The sequence below is a fragment of the Salmo trutta genome, chromosome 21, assembly GCF_901001165.1.
Source record: "Salmo trutta chromosome 21, fSalTru1.1, whole genome shotgun sequence".
Classification (NCBI taxonomy): Eukaryota; Metazoa; Chordata; class Actinopteri; order Salmoniformes; family Salmonidae; genus Salmo; species Salmo trutta.
Window position 1 is genome coordinate 16,476,357 of NC_042977.1, and position 25,348 is coordinate 16,501,704.

General features: G+C 42.1%; 1 protein-coding gene, 3 long non-coding RNA genes and 5 other non-coding genes across 9 annotated transcripts; 1 reads left to right on the top strand and 8 right to left on the bottom strand.

Moving 5' to 3' along the window:
* Nucleotides 1-248: 248 nt before the first annotated feature.
* LOC115156816 (calreticulin) lies at nt 249-4,156 on the bottom strand. Its single transcript, XM_029704524.1, has 9 exons — nt 3,966-4,156; nt 3,498-3,599; nt 3,045-3,248; nt 2,835-2,929; nt 2,536-2,745; nt 2,182-2,295; nt 1,855-1,998; nt 1,550-1,642; nt 249-1,302 (listed from the first exon to the last, which is right to left on the bottom strand). Exons 1-9 carry the CDS (start codon nt 4,042-4,044, stop codon nt 1,078-1,080), a joined length of 1,266 nt encoding a protein of 421 aa, XP_029560384.1. The 5' UTR covers nt 4,045-4,156; the 3' UTR covers nt 249-1,077.
* A 2,120-nt stretch (nt 4,157-6,276) lies between these two features.
* Nucleotides 6,277-9,088, top strand: LOC115157772 (uncharacterized). Its single transcript, XR_003868543.1, has 4 exons — nt 6,277-6,459; nt 6,783-6,843; nt 7,227-7,358; nt 8,073-9,088. It is a non-coding gene; the product is annotated as an uncharacterized LOC115157772 (long non-coding RNA).
* Nucleotides 9,089-17,546: 8,458 nt separating this feature from the next.
* On the bottom strand, nt 17,547-18,725 carry LOC115157773 (uncharacterized). The gene is made up of 4 exons (XR_003868544.1): nt 18,585-18,725; nt 18,279-18,323; nt 17,922-18,027; nt 17,547-17,638 (listed from the first exon to the last, which is right to left on the bottom strand). It is a non-coding gene; the product is annotated as an uncharacterized LOC115157773 (long non-coding RNA).
* A 4,730-nt stretch (nt 18,726-23,455) lies between these two features.
* LOC115156818 (uncharacterized) lies at nt 23,456-25,348 on the bottom strand. The gene is made up of 7 exons (XR_003868330.1): nt 25,277-25,348; nt 24,903-24,952; nt 24,663-24,719; nt 24,402-24,464; nt 24,077-24,147; nt 23,832-23,899; nt 23,456-23,606 (listed from the first exon to the last, which is right to left on the bottom strand). It is a non-coding gene; the product is annotated as an uncharacterized LOC115156818 (long non-coding RNA).
* LOC115157807 (small nucleolar RNA SNORD47) lies at nt 23,968-24,040 on the bottom strand. The gene has a single exon (XR_003868562.1). It is a non-coding gene; the product is annotated as a small nucleolar RNA SNORD47 (small nucleolar RNA).
* On the bottom strand, nt 24,282-24,365 carry LOC115157809 (small nucleolar RNA snR60/Z15/Z230/Z193/J17). Its single transcript, XR_003868564.1, has one exon. It is a non-coding gene; the product is annotated as a small nucleolar RNA snR60/Z15/Z230/Z193/J17 (small nucleolar RNA).
* On the bottom strand, nt 24,537-24,613 carry LOC115157802 (small nucleolar RNA SNORD79). The gene has a single exon (XR_003868557.1). It is a non-coding gene; the product is annotated as a small nucleolar RNA SNORD79 (small nucleolar RNA).
* LOC115157814 (small nucleolar RNA SNORD75) lies at nt 24,789-24,858 on the bottom strand. Its single transcript, XR_003868569.1, has one exon. It is a non-coding gene; the product is annotated as a small nucleolar RNA SNORD75 (small nucleolar RNA).
* Nucleotides 25,027-25,105, bottom strand: LOC115157808 (small nucleolar RNA SNORD74). Its single transcript, XR_003868563.1, has one exon. It is a non-coding gene; the product is annotated as a small nucleolar RNA SNORD74 (small nucleolar RNA).

A 25,348-nucleotide genomic window follows, 5' to 3' on the forward strand; every position in this document is an offset into this window, starting at 1 on the left:
GAAATTAAGCTGCGTACTTGTCACGTTCTACTCTAAATAGCAAGACAATAAGTTCAACACAGAGAACAAATATTTTCTAGAGATGTTATGAAAGGCTGTTAGTGTTTGTGATTAATTCTGCTCTGTAGAAAAATGCCCAGAAGCATCCATCCATATGGTGCTATTTAATTTGTTTGACTTCTAATTGCCCGTAAATATAAATAGAATAGTGTGATGGTGATTTTTAACAAAGGCACACAATACACATGTCAAATCCAAACTGCTCTTTTTTTTTATTACTGTACAGTATTTTTGCACACCAATCTCTGTAATCATAATTTCCCAAATAAGGGAACAAATATCTACAAAAACAATTAAGGGGAGAACAAATGCACTATGCTACATTAGGAAGTATGAGGTTAGTGTTTGAGAGACAAAAGTTTGATGATTTGGCTACAGTAGTCCTTGGCTGAAGGCCTGTGGAATACGAGGTTGATGGCTGAATTTGTCTAGGTGAGGTTACAGATGCTACTTCTAAATTCTACCTAATATTATGTATTCCAGTGTGTGACTGACTTTAGTAAGGAAATGGTAATGGGACGAATGGGAAACTAATCGCTATGCATGTCAATACCAAGTAGGATTCACATTGTGTACACAATCACCCAATGTGAATTAAGTATACAAAACAAACAGGCACCATTGAATTAGACTTCATCTGTAATATTTGGTGGAGCAACAGACTATAAAAGCATACTTACAAGAAATAGGTTAGCATTAAGTCGAGCATGTAAGAAAAAACTAAGTAAAAACATTTGCCAATATATTACCAAATGTGAATTATTATTTGATACAATAACAAAAAGTGTCCGTTTTTTATTAATTAGGGGATAAACTAGCAAGTTAAAATCCAAAAAATTAATTTTAAAAATGAAATTAAAAAATGGCACAGATTTTGCAGTAAATGTCTCCTTCACCTCCCCTTCTCTCAACATTATTACTTTGAGGACTGACTGACTGGATGGTAAAGTGAAATGATGAATAATCTCTCCCCAGTCTCAAAGAACGAAGTCACCCCTATGAGAAAGTCAAAGTCCTCTAAAGTTCATCCTTTATAGAATCTGATTCCTCCTCCTCTTCCTGTGCTCCAGTCTCCCCTTCTTCCTCGTCTTCCTCCTCTTCATGCTCCAACTCTTCCTCTTCTTCCTCCTCCTCCTCTTCTCCAGGCTCGTCTTTTGTCTCCTCTTTCCTCGCCATCTCTTCTGCCTCTAGTTTCTTCCTCTCCTTCTCCTCCTGGGACTCCTTCATCATTTTCTCTGGGTCCTACAGAACATGAAACAGAGACAGACTTTTTAACAAACCGCAGGAATTAGCATTTTTACAGTTTGTAGTGTGCTGGTAGGCAACGTTACAAATATGTCTTCGTAAGGATCTGAAAGCAAACTAGTGGATTTATTCAGACAAAGCATCCTGGAACAAATTGCAAGGGAACGGGTTGGGGGGAATGCGACTCGAAAAAGACACCAGTGTGAATATGTAAGTGAGAACCTGAGAGGTGAGTGCCACTGACCTTAGTCTGACCCCAGGTCTCATTGCCAACTTCTTCTGCCAGCGTAGCATCATCTGTGATCAGGAAGTTATCGAAGATGGTCCCAGATTTCACCTGTGACGACAATGAATAAGTATGAATTACTTCAAACATTTCAGGGCAAAAAGACTTTCAGGGATGCGTTTCCTTTTCTCTTTTCGATTAAATGAAAATATAGAGGGCTTTTAAAAATAATGATCCCAAACGGAATCCTTTTCAATTCAATTCCACTCTTTATTATTCATTATAAGGTATTAAAAAGACTGAATTAAGGGCCTCCACAGTACCTGCCACAGGTCCAGGCCAATGACTCCTATGCTGTCAAATCTGTAGATCTCAGAGTCTGCACTGTAGTCTGGATTGTCAATCTCAGGATGCAACCATTTGCCCTTGTAGTCAGGGTTATCGATCGTGCGGGGTTTCCATTCACCCTGAGAAAGCAAACAAATCAATCAAACAGCTGTTCATATAATTGAAGCAGTAATCCAAAGCATATGGAAAGCTACTGTCACATTGTCTGTGTCTTTGTCTAATATTATGAGAAATAAAATGTGATCCTGCCATATGTGTAGAGCCAGGAAAACACCCCAGTTATGAAGTGTTTGACTGCTTGCCTTATAGTCAGGGTTGGAGACCATGGGTGGCTCCCATTCACCGTCCATCTCATCATCCCAATCCTCAGGCTGCTTAGCGTCAGGGTCAGCAATGTTCTCGGGCCTATCCCAGTCCTGACAAATAACAGAATCATGAACTAATCATTAATAAAACTACATTCATGAAAGACATATTACTCATAAAAGATTGACAAGACGGATTGCTTTTGAATCAGAATAGCTGGCTAGACGCCTGGTCTGCCAGTCTGTTTCTGCCGTTGTCCTGCCCGCACAATAATGTGGCTAGCTAGCGTAGCATTGTTGAATGCAGAAACTGCCATGGGTCCAGGCGGGCTAGGTGTCCATCTTACCCACCTCTGGTTTCTTATCATCTGGGTCCTCCATCCTCTCTCTCTCATCCCAGTGATCTGGTTTCACAGCCTCGGGGTCCTTGACCTTTTTAGGGGGCAGAATGTCCCAGTCCTCCTCCAGACTTCCAGACTCCACCTTCTTGTTGTCAATCTTCACCTCGTACGTGTTGTCAGGGTTCAGGATCAGAGTGTACAGATGGGTGTATTCATCATCCTGCAAAACAACGAAGATTGCTTTGGATTCCTCCCAATGAGGATATAAAATATTGAAAAAGCCTGATTTGGGATATAGGTTTACTGTACCTTGCATCTGATGTCCTTTCTGATGAGGTGATTCTTGCCCTTGTAGTTGATAATGACATGAATTTTCTTGGTGGCTGGGCCACAGATGTCTGGACCTGGAGAAAAACACTATGATTAGCAATACAAAATAAAGATACAACCTGAACAATTTCTCTGAATGTCGAATGTGTAACAACGGAATCGAATCTCATTGTTCCTGATGAACGCTACCGAACATGATGTTGTAGTTAGAGTCTCCATGCATGTCTGCCTGGTCGAGGTCAGCGGGGAACAGCTTGATGTAGCCTCCCCCGCAGTCGATGTTCTGCTCGTGCTTCACAGTGAACTGGATCACCAGGGTCTTGCCCTGGTTGCTGAAGGGCTCAAAGCGAGCAGAAGAAGAGTAGAAGTGGGCATCCTGGCTGGTCTGGAGACCTGGGGGGGGAATAAGATATGTTTTGGACTTTTTCAACTTCAGAGTTGGCTCCTGCTCCACAGAGAGCAGAAATGTGTAAGACTGAGAATCTGACATTCTCAAAACAATGCTGGGGTCATAAAACCAGATATTTCATCACATGGGCAGTCATAACCTCAGAGGGATAAAATAAGACTCTAGCGTGTGAGAGAAAATACATTCAAGGTTCTTTATTCTACTGCATGAAGTCTAAGGTACATGACATCTACCTTTGTCTTTCTCTGCATCTCCATAGAATTTCCCAGCAGTCAGGACAAATTTCCCATAGTCCGACCTATGGCTGGATTCAACCCAACGGGTATTCCAAGCATCTGACAGAAAAAATACATCGTTAGAAGCAAATATTAGCCGCTAAGTCAACCATGTATATCGGCATGGTTGAATAAAACGAATTTAGCGAACGGTTCATACAAGATTTAGGGTTAGCTTGACCCGTTAGCTATCCATTTGATTCGCTAGATAACTGGCTACCGTGATAGTTAGCCGGCCATCATTTTTGCAGTCAGTGTGGCTAAATATACGTGCATTATCGCGTCTCACAAAGTATAGCTGGCTATTATTGTTCCGTGGTTAGACAGCTCGCTGATATTAAGATGCTAGCTGTAAAATGTTAGGTCAGCTAGCTGTTAGGTTAGTTGGCAATAGCTGCAGCCCGCACGAAATGAATGGAAACTTGCCATCTTCAAACTGCTCTCGAAAATACACCGATGGTTTAGCGCTGGCTAGTGCAATCATCAATAGCACCGACACTAGCATGATGTAGTTAGCTAATTATTTGGATTTAGCAAAACAATTTCAAATGAAAGATCTGACCACCCTGCTCCCCGAAAGATGCCCAGGTTCCCCCAGTCTGTCCGACCAATCCCCGTCTACTCGGAACAAATGTCCTTGTTTCATTGGCTGACAGGGAAAATAAGCGACCTTGGATGCTGTGGTACATCTGGTACTGTGGCCGCCTTTACCGTAAACTTTAGAAAGGATTAACCACATTGGAGATTTTACATTCCATCAAAACTATTGCCAAAGATTGAAGAATTGCTGAACAAATATTGCACATAGGGTAAGTGTTACTGCTAAACTTGAGCAAAATCCTGAAACCCACCGCTCCTGAGTCAAATCCTGATCAGCAGCAAAATATACACTGAACAAAAATATAAACGGAACAATTTCAAAGATTTGACTGAGTCACAGTTAAGGAGGTGCACCCGATTAGCCACCAATCACCCCATTAAAAGGTGGAAAAATCTTACCAATCACACCATTCATATTGTATCCCACACGCCACATGTGTGGTGCGTTACCTTTGAATAGTGATTCAGAACCACACATTAAACTGTGTGATACGCGACCCTTTCAATGGTGATTTTGGACATTTTCAACTAAGACTGTTAATTTTTCGGTAAATTGTCCTTTCTCAACCAATAGCAGCGTAGAGCAAGCGTGTTAGCTGCCCCAGCACCTGGCATTACTAGGCTGTCTTGCTGTCTTGGCGACATGGGGTAAGGGGTTGGTATGTATTTATTATAGGTTTATTTTTTGCAACGAAAACGTGAGTTTCTATTGCACAGATTGACGTACTGGTAAATCCCGTTTGTTTTCGTTTGGTCTTTCTTCTTCGGTGGAGTGTTATGGCGGACTCTAACCCAAAAAGGTGTTGCTGCCCTAATCAGCCTTCTTCAATTTGGCCCGCGGGTGGTTTTATTGGCCCCCCAAGTTTTCTGAAAAATAAAAAATAAAAACAATTAAAAAAACAAATATATATATACTTTTTCTTGTTGGACATAAGACTAAAAACATCAGGAAATCAGCTCCCAATTTATTTTAATTTTGGAAATCTGTTCCAAAATATTCCCAAGCATAATAGAGAGACGTGATCGTGTACAAATATTAAATCATAATTGATTGGATTTATATAGCACTTTTCTACCAACTGAGGCACTCAAAGCGCATTACATAGTAGGGGGAAACTCACCTCATCCACCATCAATGTGTAGTACCCAACCATTTTTGTGCCAGAACGCTCACCATACATCAGGTGGAGAGGTGAGGAGTGATGTATGCCAATTAGGAATGAGGGGGATGATTAGGTGGCCATTATTGAATGTGGCCAGGTTGGTAATTTATCCATCACAGCAGGTGAACACCCCTACTCATACAATAAGTGCCATGGGATTTTGAATGACCACAGAGAGTCAGGACACCCGTTTTAACGCCCATCCGAGAGACGTAATCGTATTCAGGGCAATGTCCCCAAATGTAATCAAGGTTTGAAATGATCATTTTTTTTGTCAAATATTCTAATATGATTAGGCTTCTTGAAGTCAACTTGCAAGCTACAAATATTTATATTATGTTCCGGCCCCCAGACTGTCTGCTCAAGAAAAAATTGGCCCACGGCTGAATCTAGTTGATGATCCTTGTCCTAAATGTTGCATAATCCTTGTCAAATTATTTGTGAAACATCAGAGAGATATGGTGAATACCTTTTGAAAGTGGACAGGAATTTGCTGGTTTCTTGCCTTCTTTGAGTTTGTGATCAATTATATTTATTTTATCTGATTCTTCATAACTGTCTTTGTTTCAGAATTGTGCAACAATGCCCAAATATGGGAAAACAAAAATCTTTATCCTGGGCAAGGAAATTCCATTGAGACTAAAGACGCACATTGTCCCTCAGTGCTGCACCTCCGGCTCGGAACCAAAGAGAGGAGCAGCGGGAGGACCATAGTCCAGCTACAAGTAATACCCAGACTACCAGTACTCAGAGGAGGAAAGGGGAAACAGCGGCTGCATGGAGAGAAAGGACAGAGCAGCTGCACAACATTCTTGTGGAGAACATGCCCCCCCCCCAGTAAAATCCATCTGCTCCATTTTTTTTTTAACCTTTATTTAACTCAGCAGGTCAGTTAAGAACAAAGTCTTATTTGCAATGACAGCCTAGGAACAGTGGGTTAACTGCCTTGTTCAGGGGCAGAATGACAGATTTTTACCTTGTCAGCTCATGGATTCAATCTCGCAACCTTTCAGTTACTAGTCCAACACTCTTTTTGGATCCAGCCAGAGATAATATGGTGGTGCACTGACTGTGGGGCTGAGGCAATATTTTGCTCTGACTGTGTGGTGGCCACCCATAAAAACAAAAACATCGTGCACCACCTGGAGATCTGGCAGGTAATTCTCATCGACAACGTTTCATCATGTGCCCAATTGACAAAGAAACTAATTTCTCAAATATAAGTTACGTGAAATGGTCATCGTCTGAGGCCTTCGCAGAGGTTTATCCCACGAAGGATCACAGTCATCACATTAAAAACAAGCATTTGTACTATTTGCAGTTGCACTTCAACTGATCAACTAAATGTATTTGCTCTCTGTCTCTATCTGATACATATTTCCACCCACAACTTACTTATTTTCACCAGGTCATGTTTTTCTGCCATGGCCAAATCATTGAAACCAAGCCCAAACTCTTAACCAATACTCTTCCTCTTAAGGATGAGTAAAAGGACCCACCATTTGCTTTTGAATGGCACTGGAGGCGGAGAGATGACTTTGGTAAGTAATAAAGCATTTGTTAGGAATATCTTACAGTAAACAACATTTTCAACTTCATCTCTACATAACCTTTAGTCTTTAATTGTATTTGTTCATTGGGATCCCCATGATCTGTTACAAAGCAGCAGCTACTCTTCAGGGCCATATGCCTGTCATTACATTTTCTTCATAGGACAGTAAGTAAATCCCTTTTATAATCTGACTCTATTACCATGTCTACTTTGTCTGCAAAAGTTCATAACCAAATTCCTGTTTTGATAAACAGATGTGTCACAGAAACCATGTATGTGAAGATGCATTTGCTGTCTGTGTTGATGGCCTACTCTGGTGGAATGCAGTAATGAATCAGAGTGCCTTTAAGTGACTCTGTTCATTCATTTCAGGGAAGAGACTTGTATACTGCCCTGACAAATGAGGCCTACGAGGAGTTCTGACCTGCTATGTCGGAACTTGACATGTTGCGCCGTCTGGCCCCAGAAACTGACGATGGAACCCAGTGCCCACTCTGTCCCAAGGTTTGTTGTATTTTTTGGGGGGCCTATTCAATGTTTTATCACCCCCAAAAAACACATCAAAGCATAAGATACCAATTGTGATGTCTCCCCTCTTTTATAAACACAAATGATCTATTAGAAACATCTGTTCCATTTTTTTGTCAAACAATTGTACAGAGAGCAGCATGTTACCCTGCGTCCCACTGCTGATTTGCTTCTGAAGCTAAGCAGGGTTGGTTCTGGTCGGTCCCTAGATGGGAGACCTGATGCTGCTGGAAGTGGTGTTGGAGGGCCAGTAGAAGGCACTCTTTCCTCTGGTCTAAATTCAGTGATTGCCCTATGTAGGGTGCTGTCTTTTGGATGGGATGTTAAATGGGTGCCCTGACTCTCTGTGGTCACTAAAGATCCCATGGCACTTATCGTAAGAGTAAGGGTGTTAACCCCAGTGTCCTGGCTAAATTCCCAATCTGGCCCTCATATCATCACGGTCACCTAATCATCCCCAGTTTACAATCGGCTCATTCATCTCCCCTGTAACTATTCCCCAGGTCATTGCTGTAAATGACAATGTGTTCTCAGACAACGTACCTGGTAAAATAAAAACGAATAGACTTCTAGTCTTTAATTTTATTTGTTTATTTGGATCCCCATGATCTGTTACAAAGCAGCAGCTACGCTTCCTGGGGTCCAAAAACGGTAAAGTTGTATCCAATTATATTTGACATCTCTTTTCAGGACAATGGAACAGTGGTGGTAGCAGCGGATGCCCTTTTTGGTTTGCCTAGAAAAAAGTAGTCTGAATCAAGTTATGAGCCACCAAAACATGGCGAAAAGTACTTTTTGTCCATAACTTTTTAGAGAAACTTTTCTGAATTGAAGCATGAGACCAATAGATGGTCAAGGTATTGCCAGCCGCCTGTCCAAAAGGCTTGCCACGGTCGGTAGTAGCATTAAATAACATGTGAAGGACTACAACCTGAGGAGACAAGGTTTGTCCTCACACCTCACACAGGCCCTGGTGTATGAGGATGCAGTGCAGGGGGACAGCACTGTTTGGTCCTGGAGAGCAGGAGGAGCAGAGGATGATGGGGAGTTTCACCTCAAGCAAAGGCTCTTTGTGCTCCATTCCCTCAGAGAGCGGGCGTGTGAAGAGAAGCAGTGCATTGAGGATGATGTCTTCACTGCCAAGACGTTCTACTCACATGAGCAGGAACTGATTGTGGAGGCCTTACAACATTACACAGAGCAAGATCGATTTTGTCTTGGGGCAAGAGCTGTCCTTGCTGGAAAGCTTGATGAGCTCCAGCATGCAGAAGGACAATGTGAATCTTGCAGAGGGGCTTTTATTGAGGGCAATGGCAGAAACTTTGAAGTGGAGGACATCGAGGAAGTGGATGAGGATGATGACGATTATGATGGTGATGACGACAGCGGTGGTGATATTGATGGAGGAATAGTTTATTTATGTCATTGTATTCCTGCCCTTTGTTTACAATTGTATGTTTTATTGCTATTTTTTACTTAAAAGAAGCACATTTCTATTTAATTGTTAGATGTGATACAGGCCATTGTTGCATGTAATCCCATGGTGAGAAGAACCTGATGTGAGCCTTGTATACACCAACCTGAGTCTAATGGAATAGACAGGTTTGCTTCCTCTTCAAAGTAGTCTTTTTATTGACCTTTTTGCTGTGGAGTTTGTAAATATCAATTTAGATTATTTTGTAAATATTGTCATTTGAATATCTAGATCACCATTGTCATCTTTAAATAAAATAACTTCTGCACCTGATCCTGCCTGGCTCCCGCAACATTTTAACGGTCCAAAAATGGGTTTAGCAACTAAAGATTCTAGCTTTAAGGGTTAAGTATGTAGCCTACAGAGAAACCAATTTAGAGATCAAGCCTTGTAGACTCGTAATTTCTGATAAATTGACATTGCTGGAGAGGGGAGACTCGAGGCCATGGTGTGGTCGAACTGGCACATTAATAAATAATTATTCTAAACAAACCACAAAAGGGTTAGAACTACAATTTCTGCGCCATTTCCTGTCATCGCCACTGGACGCGATGCAACGTGAAACAGGGAGTTGTAGTTCTTCACAGAAAGCGCAGGTGTTTTCTAACGATTACAGTTCCTAAGCACTGGAACATTTTTGTTTTGGAATCACAGTCATGAAACACCCCTTAAACATATTACACAATGTTCTCACTACAATTCAGGATTCTTACAGCGGTTAACTTTATTTTTAATAAATAGGTATAGGCTTTTAGCTAGTTAAATATACTCCTCAGTAAACTTGGGAAACAGCTCGATTGTACTACTAGAAACGTGTCATGTTAAGAATAAGCACATATTTGATTGATCAGATGGTTTATGTCCACATGCCAAGGCTTTGAGCGAGAGATTAAAACGTTTTTACTAAATTAACGCCTGAAATACTACATGTGCTAGGTTTGAATATAACGTTACTCAACATATAGGCAAGGCTACACATATTCTTACAGCATGCATAGGCCTACATGTTGAAATTTAAAGGAACTGTTCCCGCTTTCCCGGAGACTGCATTCACGGTAAATGCTGTATATGTCGACTTGGTCTGAAATTAATCAATTCTTGTTGCTCCATCGTTCTTTCGTTTGAATCACAGCTACGTTTTCGTATATAACGTCGGGTTGTTTTAAATAATGTAGGTAACAAATAGGCTAACAACTGACATTACAGAAGCCAGAAGAGTTGTGAACTACAAATATGGCGCAGTTTTGTAGTTTTCTGCCGAACTAGCTCAGATGATCTTCTTTATCTATATCTGCACCAATATCGTTACAATTGACGTCTATCATGACATGTAAATGCAGTAATGCCTAATAAAGCTGTACTAAATCAGAACATGCAATTTCAATGTTTTAAGTGGTGCACTTTTTTAAATTTGTTTTTCGGTCATTCAAATTCAAGCTTGAAATGTGGGGCTGACATTGAAGTGTTCCTTAGTGAACCTTCATGTGTTATATGTCAATCTATTTAGGATTTACAAATCATTAAAGTGGGATTAAAATTGACATTTGGGCGGCGCCACTGAGCCCCCCCATGTGCACCAGGCTTATGGGGTTGGAAAATGATCTCTGAATCATCCCAAAGATGTATTTGTCCAAACCCCAAGTCGGAGCTACAAAAGACAAGAAAGTCCATGTAATATTCATATGTGAATACATACTGAATTATAATTGGATGCGTTTTACCGCCGTATCCTACTGTGCAGTGATTGGTTAAGACCACCCAGACGGTTAGGGCATAGTCAGTTGATCGTGGTTGGAGATAGGCGAACATGTAGTTGTAGCTAGTTAATAAAGAGTTATGTCAAGAAACATCCTGTATTTCTGCGTTTTATTATTTGTACAAAGCGTACAAAACAAGACATGGTGTCAGAGTAAATGGTCTTAAAAGATGGATTTTTCTGGAGTTCCTTCACCTCGAATGGACTGGGAGTCTACAAACTTACCCGATGCATGGCGTAAGTACAAACAGCATGTGGAGCTAATGTTCACGGGTCCTTTGAAGGAAAGAGGAGAAGAGGAAAAATGTAGCTACCTCCTCCTCTGGATCGGTGAAAAAGGGAGAGATATTTACAACACATGGACACTTACCGAGGCTGAATCAAAGGTACTGAAAACATACTACGATCGTTTTGAAGCATATGTTGTGCCGAAGACTAATACAATTTTCGCTAGGTACAAATTCCATGAGAAAGTACAGGGAGCTAGCGAGTCTTTTGAACCGTTTGTGACTGAGCTGCGTCTGCTTGTGAAAGACTGTGATTATGCAAACAAGGATGAGATGGTCAGGGACCGTATCGTATTTGGAATACACTCACCGCGAGTGAGAGAGAAACTTTTGAATGTTGGGTCTGAGCTAACGCTGGACAAAGCTATCGACATAGCCAGATCTCACGAGCTAGCACAGGCTCAGATGAAAACCATTTCGCGCCGCAGCACGAGCACATCACGTGAACAAGCAGTGCACGCAGTCAGGCAGACATCAAAGCACACCTCCGGTGCCCAGAGAGCGCGTTTCAGAACGGAGAGAGACATAACTCCAAAACAGAGCGACACAGACTCAAAACGCCCCAAAACATGTGGATATTGTGGATACAAAGTGCATGGCGAACAAGGAAATTGCCCAGCTAAAGGCAAACAGTGTACTAAATGTGGTAAATGGAATCACTTTGCAAAAGTGTGCAGAGCTTACCGTGGAAAAACAGTACACACAGTGAGTGAAGATGAAATGTCAATCAAAGAGTCAAATGATGATGAACTGTTTATTGATTCAGTGACACAAAAAAGTCACATATCAGAGACAGAGCAAGCCTTTGCTGACATTGAGATAGGAACACAAGGCACAAAGCTAAAGTTCAAACTAGACACTGGTGCACAAGTAAACATTATTCCTCTGAATAAGTACAGCAGCTTGACATCTGAGTGCGAGCTACAGCCCACCATGCGCAGACTGACTGGTTATGGTGGTGAACAGCTCCCAGTAAAAGGCACATGCACTTTCAAATGCAAATACAAGGAAAGTGACATGATGTTGGACTTTTACGTTGTTGACACTAGAGCACCTGCAGTGCTAGGTCTTAAAGCATGTTTAGACATGGACCTCATCAAGCTAGTTTTATCAGTAACAGCACCAGTAGAGACAGGAAATGTACTGGAGGAGTTTGCTGATGTCTTTACAGGAATAGGATTATTCCCAGGAGAATGTACCATTCACCTTGACCCAGACGCAACCCCTGTGGTCTACCCCCCGAGAAAGATTCCCCTTGCTCTCCGTGCCCGTCTGAAGAAAGAGTTGGAGAGCATGGAACAATCTGACATAGTCACCAAGGTTACAGAACCGACCGACTGGGTAAACGCGTTAGTGGTGTTGGAGAAACCACACACAGGCAAGCTCCGAGTATGCCTCGACCCAAGAGACTTGAACAAGGCTATCAAACGGCCCCATTACCCTTTACCGACGCTAGATGGCATCACACACAAGCTAGCGGGAGCACACTACTTCAGTGTCATGGACGCTAGATCAGGCTACTGGGCTATCAAGCTCACAGAAGAGTCATCTAAGCTCACAACATTCAACACACCGTTTGGACGCTACAGGTTCCGTCGCCTGCCTTTTGGGATTATCTCAGCCCAAGACGAGTTTCAGCGAAAGATCGACGAAGTGTACGAAGGCCTCGACGGAGTTGTGGCAATTGTGGATGACATCCTTGTCTATGGTCGAACCAAAGAAGAGCACGACCGAAACCTCCGCGCGATGCTGCAAAGATCCCGCGAGAGAGGAGTCCGGCTCAACCCAGAGAAGAGCACAGTCGGCGCTACAGAGGTCAGCTACTTCGGACATCTTCTCACAGCGAATGGAATCAAGCCAGATCCACAGAAGATCTCAGCCATAAAAGAAATGGAGCCACCAAAAAACCGTGCAGAGCTGGAAACAGTGCTTGGCATGGTCAACTACTTATCCAAGTTCGCACCCAGCCTCTCCAATGCTAATGCACCCCTGCGTCAACTGCTAAAGCAGTCCAGTGAGTTTCTTTGGGACAAGCAACACGACATTGCTTTCCAGAATGTGAAAGACTTGATCACGAGAGAACCAGGACCAATCCTTGCCTACTACGACCCCAACAAAGAGCTCAGACTCCAAGTGGACGCGTCGAAGTATGGACTAGGTGCAGTGCTACTGCAAGAAGGAAAGCCCATCGGCTACGCTTCCAAATCTCTCACAGACTGTGAAATCAACTACGCTCAAATTGAAAAGGAGCTCTATGCCATTCTATTCGGATGTAAACGGTTCCATCAGTACGTATATGGACGACAAGTCATTGTGGAATCCGACCACAAGCCCCTTGAGTCAATCATGAGGAAACCACTAGCTGCAGCCCCGCCAAGGCTACAGAGAATGATCCTTCAACTACAAAAATACGACTTCACAATCACTCACCGTCCAGGCAAAGACATCCCTGTCGCAGACACACTCTCCAGGAAGTTTCTTACCTACAAGGACAGCAGCCTCAGTGAAGGCATGGACATGCAAGTACACACTGTGTACAGCAACTTACCAGTTAGTGACACAAAACTGAAGGAGATCCAAGCAGAAACAGGAAAGGACTCTCAACTCACACAGCTGAGGGAAGTCATACAGGATGGATGGCCTGAGGAGAGGAGAAAATGCCCTCAGAGCGTCTCAGAATTCTGGAACCATCGTGATGAACTATCACAGATCAACGGAATCATTTTCAAAGGAGAGAAAATCATTATTCCTACCAGTCTCAGAGAAGAGATTTTGACAAAGATCCATGCTGGACACATGGGCATGGAAAAGTGCAAACAGAGAGCACGGGACATTATGTTTTGGCCTGGAATGTGCAAACAAATAGAGGACATTGTTGGTAGATGCACCATCTGTCTTGAAAGACGCCCCTCAAACACCAAAGAGCCAATGTTACCTCACTGTATCCCAGACCGACCCTGGCAGGTGGTGGCAACCGATCTGTTCACCTGGAACAACGAGGACTACATCGTAACAGTGGACTACTACAGCAGATACTTCGAACTCGACAAGCTTCACAGCACCACATCTGCAGCTGTGATACACAAGCTAAAAGCAGCCTTTGCCAGGCATGGCATTGTAGAGACTTTAATATCTGACAATGGGCCCTGTTACAAATCAAATGAGTTTGAATCCTTCACAAAAGCATGGGAGTTCACACGTCACCACAAGCCCACATTACCCTCAAAGTAATGGCCTTGCTGAAAAATCTGTGCAGATTGCTAAATCACTCATGGACAAAGCAAAAGCAGACAAGAGAGACCCCTACCTCAGTCTCCTTGAATACCGCAACACTCCAGTTGACAACTTCAAATCACCAGCCCAGCTGTTGATGAGCCGCAGACTTCGCTCAACCCTTCCCAGCACCAACCAGCAGCTGCAACCTGAGGTCGTCAGCTACAATGAAATGCATGGAAAACGTGCACAGAGACAACAACAACAAAAGCGATACTACGACAGGTCAGCTAGACCACTGCCACCACTGATCGACGGAGAGTCAGTTAGAATCCAGGAGCATGGCCTCTGGAAACCAGCAGTCGTCATCCAGCCAGCTGACACTGAACGTTCATATTACGTCCGCACAGCAGAAGGAGCAGTGTACCGCCGCAATCGTCGTCACTTACTGAACACAAAAGAACAACACACTGATGAGATGAACTGTTCCCCTGAAAGAGAACGTGATGGACTAAACACACACACAGCACAACATACACCATACTTACCTGCAACACCACAAGAGCTGTTGACTGACACAGAAGCATGCTCAACATCATATCGCACAAGGTCAGGAAGAGAGGTCAAGCCCAGAGCTGTCCTCGACCTGTGAAATGTCAAAGGGTGTAGGCGGATCGCTGCCCTAAAAGAGTTCCAGACTGTAAACTTGTTATTGAAAGTTCACTTGAAATGCTTTGGTATTGTATTTGTTTGAAATGTTAAGATGTCATTTCTACAGTGAAAGCTGAGTTGCTGAGAATCCCTTGTTCTAAAAGTAACAGTATGTTGGATCATTGTTTCAGAGTCTATGTTGATTCAGTTGGTGTGTTATGCAATATAAATGGTTACTTACCATGAGTTCAAACTACAGAGCATGTATTCAAAAGAAAAGCTTAGAATATGTAAACATTTGTATTTTGTTTTAAAAGAAGGGGGATGTAATATTCATATGTGAATACATACTGAATTATAATTGGATGCGTTTTACCGCCGTATCCTACTGTGCAGTGATTGGTTAAGACCACCCAGACGGTTAGGGCATCGTCAGTTGATTGTGGTTGGAGATAGGCGAACATGTAGTTGTAGCTAGTTAATAAAGAGTTATGTCAAGAAACATCCTGTATTTCTGCGTTTTATTATTTGTACAAAGCGTACAAAACAAGACAGTCCATTTTTGAACAAGTGACCAGATCTGGCTTGATAAACACATATGGTTTTAGGGCGTCAAAAGATTAATAATTATATCGACATTAGAGCCTCAACAAACACCTAAATATCTATATTTTTTGGGCCATATCATATGTGTGGCCATTAAACCCCCTATACAGGCGCATTATCATAGGCCCTATGTCTATTTAGGACATTGCTTGACAATGATGCACTGAATTCATTATGATGCAGATGGCAGTGCCATGATCTGGGTTTTAACTTGATGTTTGCTAAGGACAAGTGGGGCTCAAGCAGATGGACTCATGTTCTCCACCCGCTTATATTGCCTATATGCAGCGCCATATGATGCAAGCAGCCTACCACCATACATGTTAGAACATAGCCTATATTAAAACCTTGCAAATAAGTGTATGTTGATGTAACAGTGTAGGTTCCGTCCGTCTCTTCGCCCCAACCCGGGCTCGAACCAGGGACCCTTGCACACATCAACAACTGACACCCACGAAGCATCGTTACCCATCGCGCCACAAAAGCCGCGGCCCTTGCTACGCAAGGGGAAACCCTACTTCAAGTCTCAGAGCGAGTGACGTCACCGATTGAAACGCTATTAGCGCGCACCACCGCTAACTAACTAGCCATTTCACATCCGTTACATTGACATATAGAGTTAGGTCAATGTCAAGTAGTAGCGTGTAGAGCCCAAGCAGATAGATACACCTGTCGCATCCTTGCACCTATAATAAACTCCACTGTAAAGATGTGCTTTTAATCGTATCGGCCGATGTGCTATTGCGTAGGCTATTTGAAGGAAAGTTGGCCATATAATAACATCGACTGTTGTTCCCTGTTACGAATTGATTAAACATATTGGCCTTAAGTAGACTACAATTTATCCAGTAGGCTAATACAATGGAGTGGACTACCAATGGTTCATACTGTAATGCAGCTGCATGTTTTGGATGGTAGGCCGATAATTTGTCTTTACCATCCTGTTTTGACGTTGCTTACTTACTGTATATTTCTCAGACTTCCTGTCTGTCCGTCATACCATGCATATTCATCAGGAGAAAGTAGGCCCACGGGAGGCTCACCGGCTATAGCCTAGGCCTAAATGGTGCAACATTCAGCCCCTCTAAAACGCCCTAATTCATCTAACGCACCCCTCACGCAGGTCCACTGATGTCGGAATCACTATTTCAATTTGCCCGCAGATTCAATAGTATTTGTATTTCAAAATGCAATATCCTCATCCATTTTGATGATTGTTTCTCATTAAGAGACATTCACTAAGAGGCTATAAGTTGTTCAAACCAATGTGCTGCTCTAACATTTTAACACTGTGCCATGTGACTATACAGTAGACTACATCTATAGTCTACTGTAAAATCATATGCTGCTTTAGGCTAAATACAGTAGTTTGTGTGTTTCAATAGGACAAATGGAAAGAATACCTACTGTATTCAAAATTGTGGTGTAGTGTACCTACAATGTTACCCTACCTTAATAATGCAAAAGTTACATTTTACTTCATTCATGAGAGAGAATGCAGGAGACTATTAAAGTAGGAAGTGGACCATTTTTTGGTGCTGAAAGGTAAAGCTGCAACCGCAGCGCAATCAATAGGAGGTGACCAGTGCATGGTGCTGAGATATAGCTAATTTGTTATGCAAGTGTTGCACAGCAACAGATGGAGAAAACCTACACCAGTTGAGTAATTCATTTCAACAATAATCCTCATTTTAATGTGACTTTACAAATAACATGAGGGCTTAATTGGAGTCTATTTCTCCCGAGCCTAGGCCTATATAAAATAACTTAACTGGCTCAAGTAGGCTATGAGGCTTAACAGCATTTTTTTTTAAAATAATTATACATATATATCATTTTGATGCTCAGAAAACTTGAGGGGTTAGTTGGGGAACCCTGTCCTAAATCATCAAATGAGAAACAGTTCAAAGTAATTTGCCAATGGATTGTGAAAGGAAGATGCTACGTCCATGGCAATAGAGCAACACATGATTCGTATCTGGGTTTTGCATCCCTAAATATATTGTGACATTTTCATTGTTTTCACAGCCCTTCAAGTAATGACAATGTTTAAAAATATTAACAATATTCTGAATAGGATGTATACCGACATGCAACCAAGTGAATGCAGCATTACTGCAAAAAAGGAGGCAAGTGAAAAGGGGAGAAAGTAGAGAACATGTCTGTCTGCCCTATATTAACCACCAAAATACAAATAGGAAGATTTGTTCTATTTGAAATGTTCATAAAGTTGGGAGATGTCCAATGTCACCAGGGTGTCTGGAGTTATCTGTAACACAAATGTATGTAGTAGGACTCATTATAACCAGTTATGCAATTAACTAAATATTAACATGTACTGCCATGCAGTTAAATACTATCACACGCATAACACAAACAAAACTATTCATTTGACTTTCATTCATCTTTCTGTCTCACAAAAACAGCGGGTTTTAACCTCATAAGATGGACGCATTTAATTTCAATATACTGGACACTTAATTTCAACATATTTTTGTGACTCAATTCCCACCATTAAAAACAAAGCAAACAACCACATTTTTACGACTTACATCTGACACCAGCATGGCGTGGGCAAAGAGTGTCAGTTATGGGTCCCACTGACCCAGCAACTGCAGGACCTGGGGACCCGGGGGGTCCAGGCAAGACAGGCAGACCCTACCCCACAAAAAAACACAAGAGAAGACATCTTGATTTTTGTACATTTCATTTTGGCCCATTCTACCCCTCACCTTCCCATGCGTGCAAATGATCCCCAGTTTGTTGTTGTAATATAATTTGTGTTCTCAGTCAACCTGCTTGGTAAAATAAATATAAACTGCTGAAAGATGTCGTAAAGGACAACATAGCTAAACCAGCAAGGATGATGAGGAAATATATGTCCTTGCAGTGAAGAGAAGTGGACCCACCAGAAAAGTCTCCAAGGCAGGATACCCAGAAGAAACCACAAAGGTCTGGAACAAATAAAGTGAAATTGCTAATTATACATCATCACAGTTTTATGGCCCATAGCCTTTCCCCTGAATTCACAAACAGGTAGGCGATACTACTTTGTAGCTCAGCCCCTTCAATGTAGCTGAAATATGATTGGTCTCAACTGAACATTTTGGTTTCAACAACCCTGTTTTTGTTGTTGCATTAGGGTCTTCGCTAGTTGCAATGTGGTTGCAGAAGCATATTTTGGCATGAAATGATTGGGGAGAATGTAGACCCACCGGCTGATCAGGTGAGGATGCAACATGGGGTCTGGGGGTCCCCAGAGGTCCGCTGAAGCCAAACCGTTCCTCACCACGTCTGAGGGGCACTGGAGGTCCCCTGGTTCCCGGCTGACCCTCGCCACTTCTTGGGGGGGCTGGAGGTCGACTGGCCAGCGAAGAGCCCGGATCTCAATCCCATTGAGCACGCCTGGGACCTGTTGGATCGGAGGGTGAGGGCTAGGGCCATTCCCCCCCAGAAATGTCCAGGAACTTGCAGGTGCCTTGGTGGAAGAGTGGGGTAACATCTCACAGCAAGAACTGACAAATCTGGTGCAGTTCATGGGAAGGAGATGCACTGCCGTACTTAATGCAGCTGGTGGCCACACCAGATACTGACTGTTACTTTTGATTTTGATCCCCCCTTCGTTCAGGGACACATTATTCCATTTCTGTTAGTTACATGTCTGTGGAAGTTGTTCAGTTTATGTCTCAGTTGTTGAATCTTGTTATGTTCATACAAATATTCACACATGTTAAGTTTGCTGAAAATAAACACAGTTGACAGTGAGAGGACGCTTCTTTTTTCTTTTTTTGCTGAGTTTATATATTGGTGATAGGATCATTGTATGAGTGTTATCGCTGAAGATTGTGTGATATTGTGGGGCGCTCCAATGGTGATTATAGTGACTAATATTGGTGCTGAAAGATATTGGTGCTTCAGAAATTTTATTTGCTGTCTATTTTAAATCTATCACAGGCGGATACAACTACTTGCATTAGGCTGCATCAAGGGATTTGTGCTTCATTGGCCAGTCAATTCAGGTTTGACAGTGCCAGGCTAGATAAAAATGCTTTCTTACTGTTCACTCAAAACAAATTAGGAAAAATGGCATCACTTTGTACTTCCATAATAACTACTATGTAATTACAGTCTAGCGGTATTGGTCATTAGATAACAGCATAACTCCAGCCAACATGTTTCAGAACAATGTTGATACTGCATTTATTACTGTGTACTAGCTATATATGTTTGAGGGCAGCTTGATGTCGTGTTACTAGCCAGTTACTACTTAAAGTAGGCATCCATCTCACAACTGTTGAATGATTATAGTGATTTTCAGTGAACCTCATAGCTATAAGTAATAGATTTCTGAATACATTTCACTTATGATTCAAACCATGGACCTCATTCCTGTAAATCAATCATTAATGTGCAAAATCCTTCCTCAACCATGAATGCTTATTGTCAGTAGAATCCATATTCCTCCTACCCCTGGGCGAGATCAGGCAACATCATAAAGTTCACTTCCACTGCTATGCTGATGACATCCAGCTCTACCCCTCCCTCATCAGCTGCCTTCAGGACATCCAGAGCTGGATGAGCATGAACCTCCTCAAACGCAACAGCAACAAGACAGAGGTCATGCTCATCAGCTCTAAATCCACTCTGTACAAGCATCACCACTGATGGTTTCCCTGTCCCTCTGTAAACACAAGTCAAAAGCATTGGTGTCTCCCTGGATAGTTCCCTCTCTTTCGAACCCACATAAAAACCAGCACCCAGACAGCATTCTTCCACCTCCGCAAAATCTCCACGCTCCACCCCTCACTGTCACACTCCAGCACCGAAACCCTATCCATGCCTTGGTTACTTCCTGACTAGACTACTGTAACACTCTACATCACCAGATGCCCACCAATCTCATCAATAGATTCCAGCTGATTCTGAACTCTGCTGCCAGAATCCACACTAGCACCAGATCAACTGAACACATCAAACCAATACTGGCTCCCTGTGCAATCTTGTATTAACTTTAAAATACTCCTCCTCGCCTACAAAGCCCTCCACAACCTGGCACCCACTACCTCTCTGATCTTCTCCCAGTGTATGCCCTCTCCCGCTCCTCCTCTGCTGGTCTCGTCCCCATTCCACCTTTGCACCATGGGTGCCCAGGCCTTTAGCTCCTATTCCCAACCATACCCCCTTAAACCAAACCCTTACCCTAAACCAACCCTACCACCTTAAACCAAACCATTACCCTAAACCAACCCTAATCCCTTAAACCAAACCATTAACCTAAACCAACCCTACCAACTTAAACCAAACCCACACCCTAAACTGGGTTTGTATTCTCGTCCCAACCCCTCCCTTTTTATCTGTCCTATTTTGTCTGGTCCTTTGATTTTATATTGCTTAACATTTATATTGCTGTTGATTGATGCACTTGATTTCATGACTTTATGTATTGCACTTAATTGTATGTAGGCCTAGATTTAATGTAAGATGTCCTTGAGTGTCCTGAAAGCGTTCACCAAATTAAAATGAATTAGTAGTAGTAGTCGTAGTCGTAGTCGTAGTCGTAGTCGTAGTCGTAGTAGTAGTAGTAGTAGTAGTAGTAGTAGTTGTAGTAGGAGTAGTAGTAGTAGTAGTGGTGAATCGGGGGAAAAAACACCTCCAAAAAGATGTAATTGGCCAGTTAATATCATTATTTAAATAACAATCTTACTTTAAACCCCCTTTTAAAAATAATCCAACAGGAAACAGTCATTTCAATTGAGAAATATATCATATTTTCCGGGCTAAAAAGGGATTCCTGTGGAAAGACGCATTATTGAATGGAGAGGTGGAAGTGATTATCAACATTTGACATCAGAATGCAGGACTATATTTTTTATGTTGGAATAAACATTAATCTGAGATTACATACCTTTCCCCTTCAGCACCTCTGCGCAAAATAAATGATAGGCAGACACACTGCGCTTATAACCAGCAGCTTTGTGACACCGGGTCTTGCAGGAGGTATTAAGTGAACGCCCATAGTTACCAATCTAGTTCTGTAATTTGAAAGGAAAGCATTGTCGTAAAACCATTCAAGCATAACACTGTATAACTTCTGTGTTGATAAAATGCCGTTTACAGTACTGTAATTAAACATGATTTTACAGTTGCCTGATCCTGCCTAATCTGCAGTGTTTTAGGTGGTGGATTGTTTATTCTTTAATTCACAATATTCTAATAATACAGGGGGTTAGGGAAAGAAAACACTGGCCTGGGGTCATTCAGTGGTCTTGTGCTGTGGTGGAATGTCTCCCCATTATGCTTGCACCAATCCAATGCTTTTAAATGCATGAGGTGAAACAAGTGTGAACACTTCTGGATATCAGAACACTGCCTATATCTTTCCCTGAAATAAATTTGCCCCCCCAATCCCTCTTTCCATTAACCCCTCAAAATACACCAACCGTGTAGTAACATGTCTCTAATTCCACCTCCCTCTCACCCCTTCCCTCAATTTCATACCTTAACTACAGACACAGGTAGTCCTGTAGCTGCAGCAGCCTCGTCACCAGGGACGAGACCCTCCTTTCATAAGACACAAGGGTGCCCCTGTTAGCCGTTATGTTTCTTCCTACAAAAACAATATATGAAATTTGTAACATGGGTGTATAAGTTTTTCCTTGTCTATGAACAAGACTTCAGGCCTTTTGGTCAAACTGAAAGGTAATTAGCCGTTGCCAGCAAGACCAAAAGCCCTTGGTCATTGTAGTAGGAGCCAGTCTTTTCATTATACCGCACTCACATAGAGCCTACTGCAGGTTACAATATGAAGCAAATGAAAAGAGGCAATCAGCAGTAGAAACAAAGCATCTTCCATCTTCTGGTAAAAAACTATGGGACTGGGCTGGAGAAACGTTACCACTCAAATTCATAGCCAGAGCTATAGATGCAAGGACTGACCTTCCTTGATATAGCTTGAGGCTTGTGGTTACATTTACTTTGTTAAAAACATTGGAATAAAACTAGCTTTTATTTGGGGTTCGACAAACTAAGCTCATAAGGCATTTATAAGTTATATTTTCAAGAGTCAAATGGGTACATGCCAATTTTCAAATCCAAAGATGTATAAACGGCTGATTTCCCCTTGAAAAGCCTAATGACAAGTAGCTAGCTAATCTGACAAATTATTTCACCTGTTGAAGTGTTTTACTGAGACAAACATTAAAGGGAATTGTTGAACACCTTATTTTTTTCCTTTAGCTGGGCTGACGGCCTTGTTCAGGCCTTGTAACCTTGGTTGATGGGAACAAAGAAACTACAGGCAGCGTGATGAGGATAGCTAGATTCTTTTGGTGATACTAGCTAGCTCGGAGACTAAAACTATCAGGGTCTAAACAGCTCTACGTTAAAGCATGCTTTTATAAGTACTATACTTGCCAATACCGTAATGAAGTTGTAGCCTAACAGGGTAAAGTCCCGGTCAAAAGCTCAAGGACAATGACCCGCGAAATCCAGGACTTTGACACAACTCCCGGGAATGGTTTTGGGGGTCGATTATCACAGTACAATGTGTGGTTCTGTATCACTATTCAAAAGTTAACGCGCCCCACACGTGGGATGCCACATGGTGCAATTTGTGGCCAATCACTATTGAAATAAATTAGGCCATAATCTATTGATTTCACTTGACTGGGAATAGGCTTCGGTTGGTCAGACCCTGAAAGGTAGGGACGTGGATCAGAAAAACCAAGTCAGTACCTGGTGTGACCACCCTTTGCCAAGACATGTTTCATAGTTGGTCAGGCTGATTGTGGCCTGTGGAACGTTGTCCCACTCCAACGCGAAGTTAGTGGATCTTGGCCGGAACACGCTGATCAGGAGCATACCAGTCAACGAGTGACGTCTAGCGAGTTTGCAAGCCATAAAAACTTCAGTTTATGGGAATTACGTACGCATGTTGAAATAAGGTTATGGCTGCAGACGAGTGCCAAGACAACAGGCCTCACATTCAAATTCTTTAATGTTGGTGGCTTGTGGTAGAGAAATTAACATGACATTCCGGGACTAACACATCACATGTATATACACAGAATTTGATCTGGACAACGGCAAGTGAAAAACCAATGCATGGAGTGTTTTTATTGAACAAAATATAGTTTACACTACATGTATAGTTAAAATATTTTGACAGCACCATCAAACAAATAGTGAAGAACATTGCAGGTCAGTGATGATTGCTCACACACTTTCATGACCAAACCCTGTGGGAAGAGGAAGACAAGTTAGCCAAATGAAGTTACACAGCAGTCAACCATTAGGATGTCACTGGGGCAAGATCAGTATTCTTGTAGTCATCAAAATCTCAGGGAGAGAGTTCAAGAATTGAATCATCATTTGCTCAACACAACACATGGACCTGGTAGTCACTGAAACAATGGCAGTGACAGACTTAAACATGCCACTTCCGCTGTACAAATGAAACATACCTGCTCAGGTTATATTGATGCGTCAAGGACATTTATTGCAAATGCAACTGGTCTGAGCCTCTAGGAACCTAAAGTGGAAAGGAAAAATGTTAGTGCAGCACATAGCAAGAACAGGTGCTAAAGTGGAGCTCATTGAAGCCTCAGAAATAAATGGAACGGTAGGAGTATAATCAGTGTACTCATATGGCAGAATCTTTTCATCACCGGCTGTTGAAATGTGAAGTCAGTGTAGCTCGAGAACTTACCTTGACTTGTGGTCCGTTTTGCGATGTAGCCCAAAAACTGCAGGATACTCCAACTTTCCATTCCGCCACACCTGAAAGATAAAACTGGTGTCAAGAAGAGCAGAGGGAAGCGATCTTAAAAATGTCACACTGAACAAAATATAAACGCAACATGTAAATGCTGAAATTGTTACATGTTAAAATTATATTTTGTTCAGTATAATAGCTGATACATCAGATAGGAGCGAAAGACAATGCTGAGTGTTCTTCATGGTTAATCTGCTGAACTATGCTGTCATCATTGTATCAGCAATGATCAAAAGTGTTCCAGCTGCAGTAAACTTACAGGCAACTGTTGTGATGAGTCTGACTAGAGGTTCCAGCCATCCGACAACAACTCGAGGCACAACTGAAAAACAAATAAAGCTAGTTAACTTTACCTGTACGTAGAGGGGCAGGGTCCTTTTAAAATTATACTGTAGACCGTTTCAGTGATCTAAAATCTTTCACATTGTCTCAGAGAGATTCCCAATGATACTTTAAACATCATCAACGGCATAGTAAAAGCATATTGTCCTAAACTAAGGATTCCATGCAAAGCACTTACCAGGAGCGTGGGCTGTCCTGGTTTCCTTAACAAGGTCAGCTTAAAGGTGGTTTTACCCTAAAAGGAAAACATTCGCTTTATCAATTTGTCCAGTCAAAACAATTAAATAATGCTGCCAAATGGATATCCATCAGTTTGAAAATGTGTCAGAAATCACTTCTGTCCACTACTCTTATTCAAATATTCATCACGTAGGTTTGATATTAAGTACAATGAGTTGGATGCGAATCCACACCATACCTGATCGTACACCATTGTCACCCAGGATCGAGCAGATTGATCTTCATAATCTGCAAGGTTAGAAGAACATGATTAAAATAACAGGCAAAGGTTTAAGTGGAATGAACAGTTAAAGCTCAAATATATGTCTGGTCAGTAAAAGTTGGCGTTTCCTCATTTATTTCAGATGTCCCTACCAACATGTTTCTCATCATATCAGACATGGGTTAAATTCTCCCAGAAAACTACGGTTCTACCCGACATAACTAGGTAGCTAAACATGAAGCTAATGGTCTTAAACAACTTGACAGAATCACTTGTCCACCAGCTACTCTTATTCAAAATAATGTAGGCTTGATGTAAAAATAGAGTTCGGATGAGAATGGGTGCCATACCTGATCGTAAACCATTTTCGCTGAGTCATTCATCATCAGGATCAAGTAACGTTAGGTTGTACTTCACCTGAA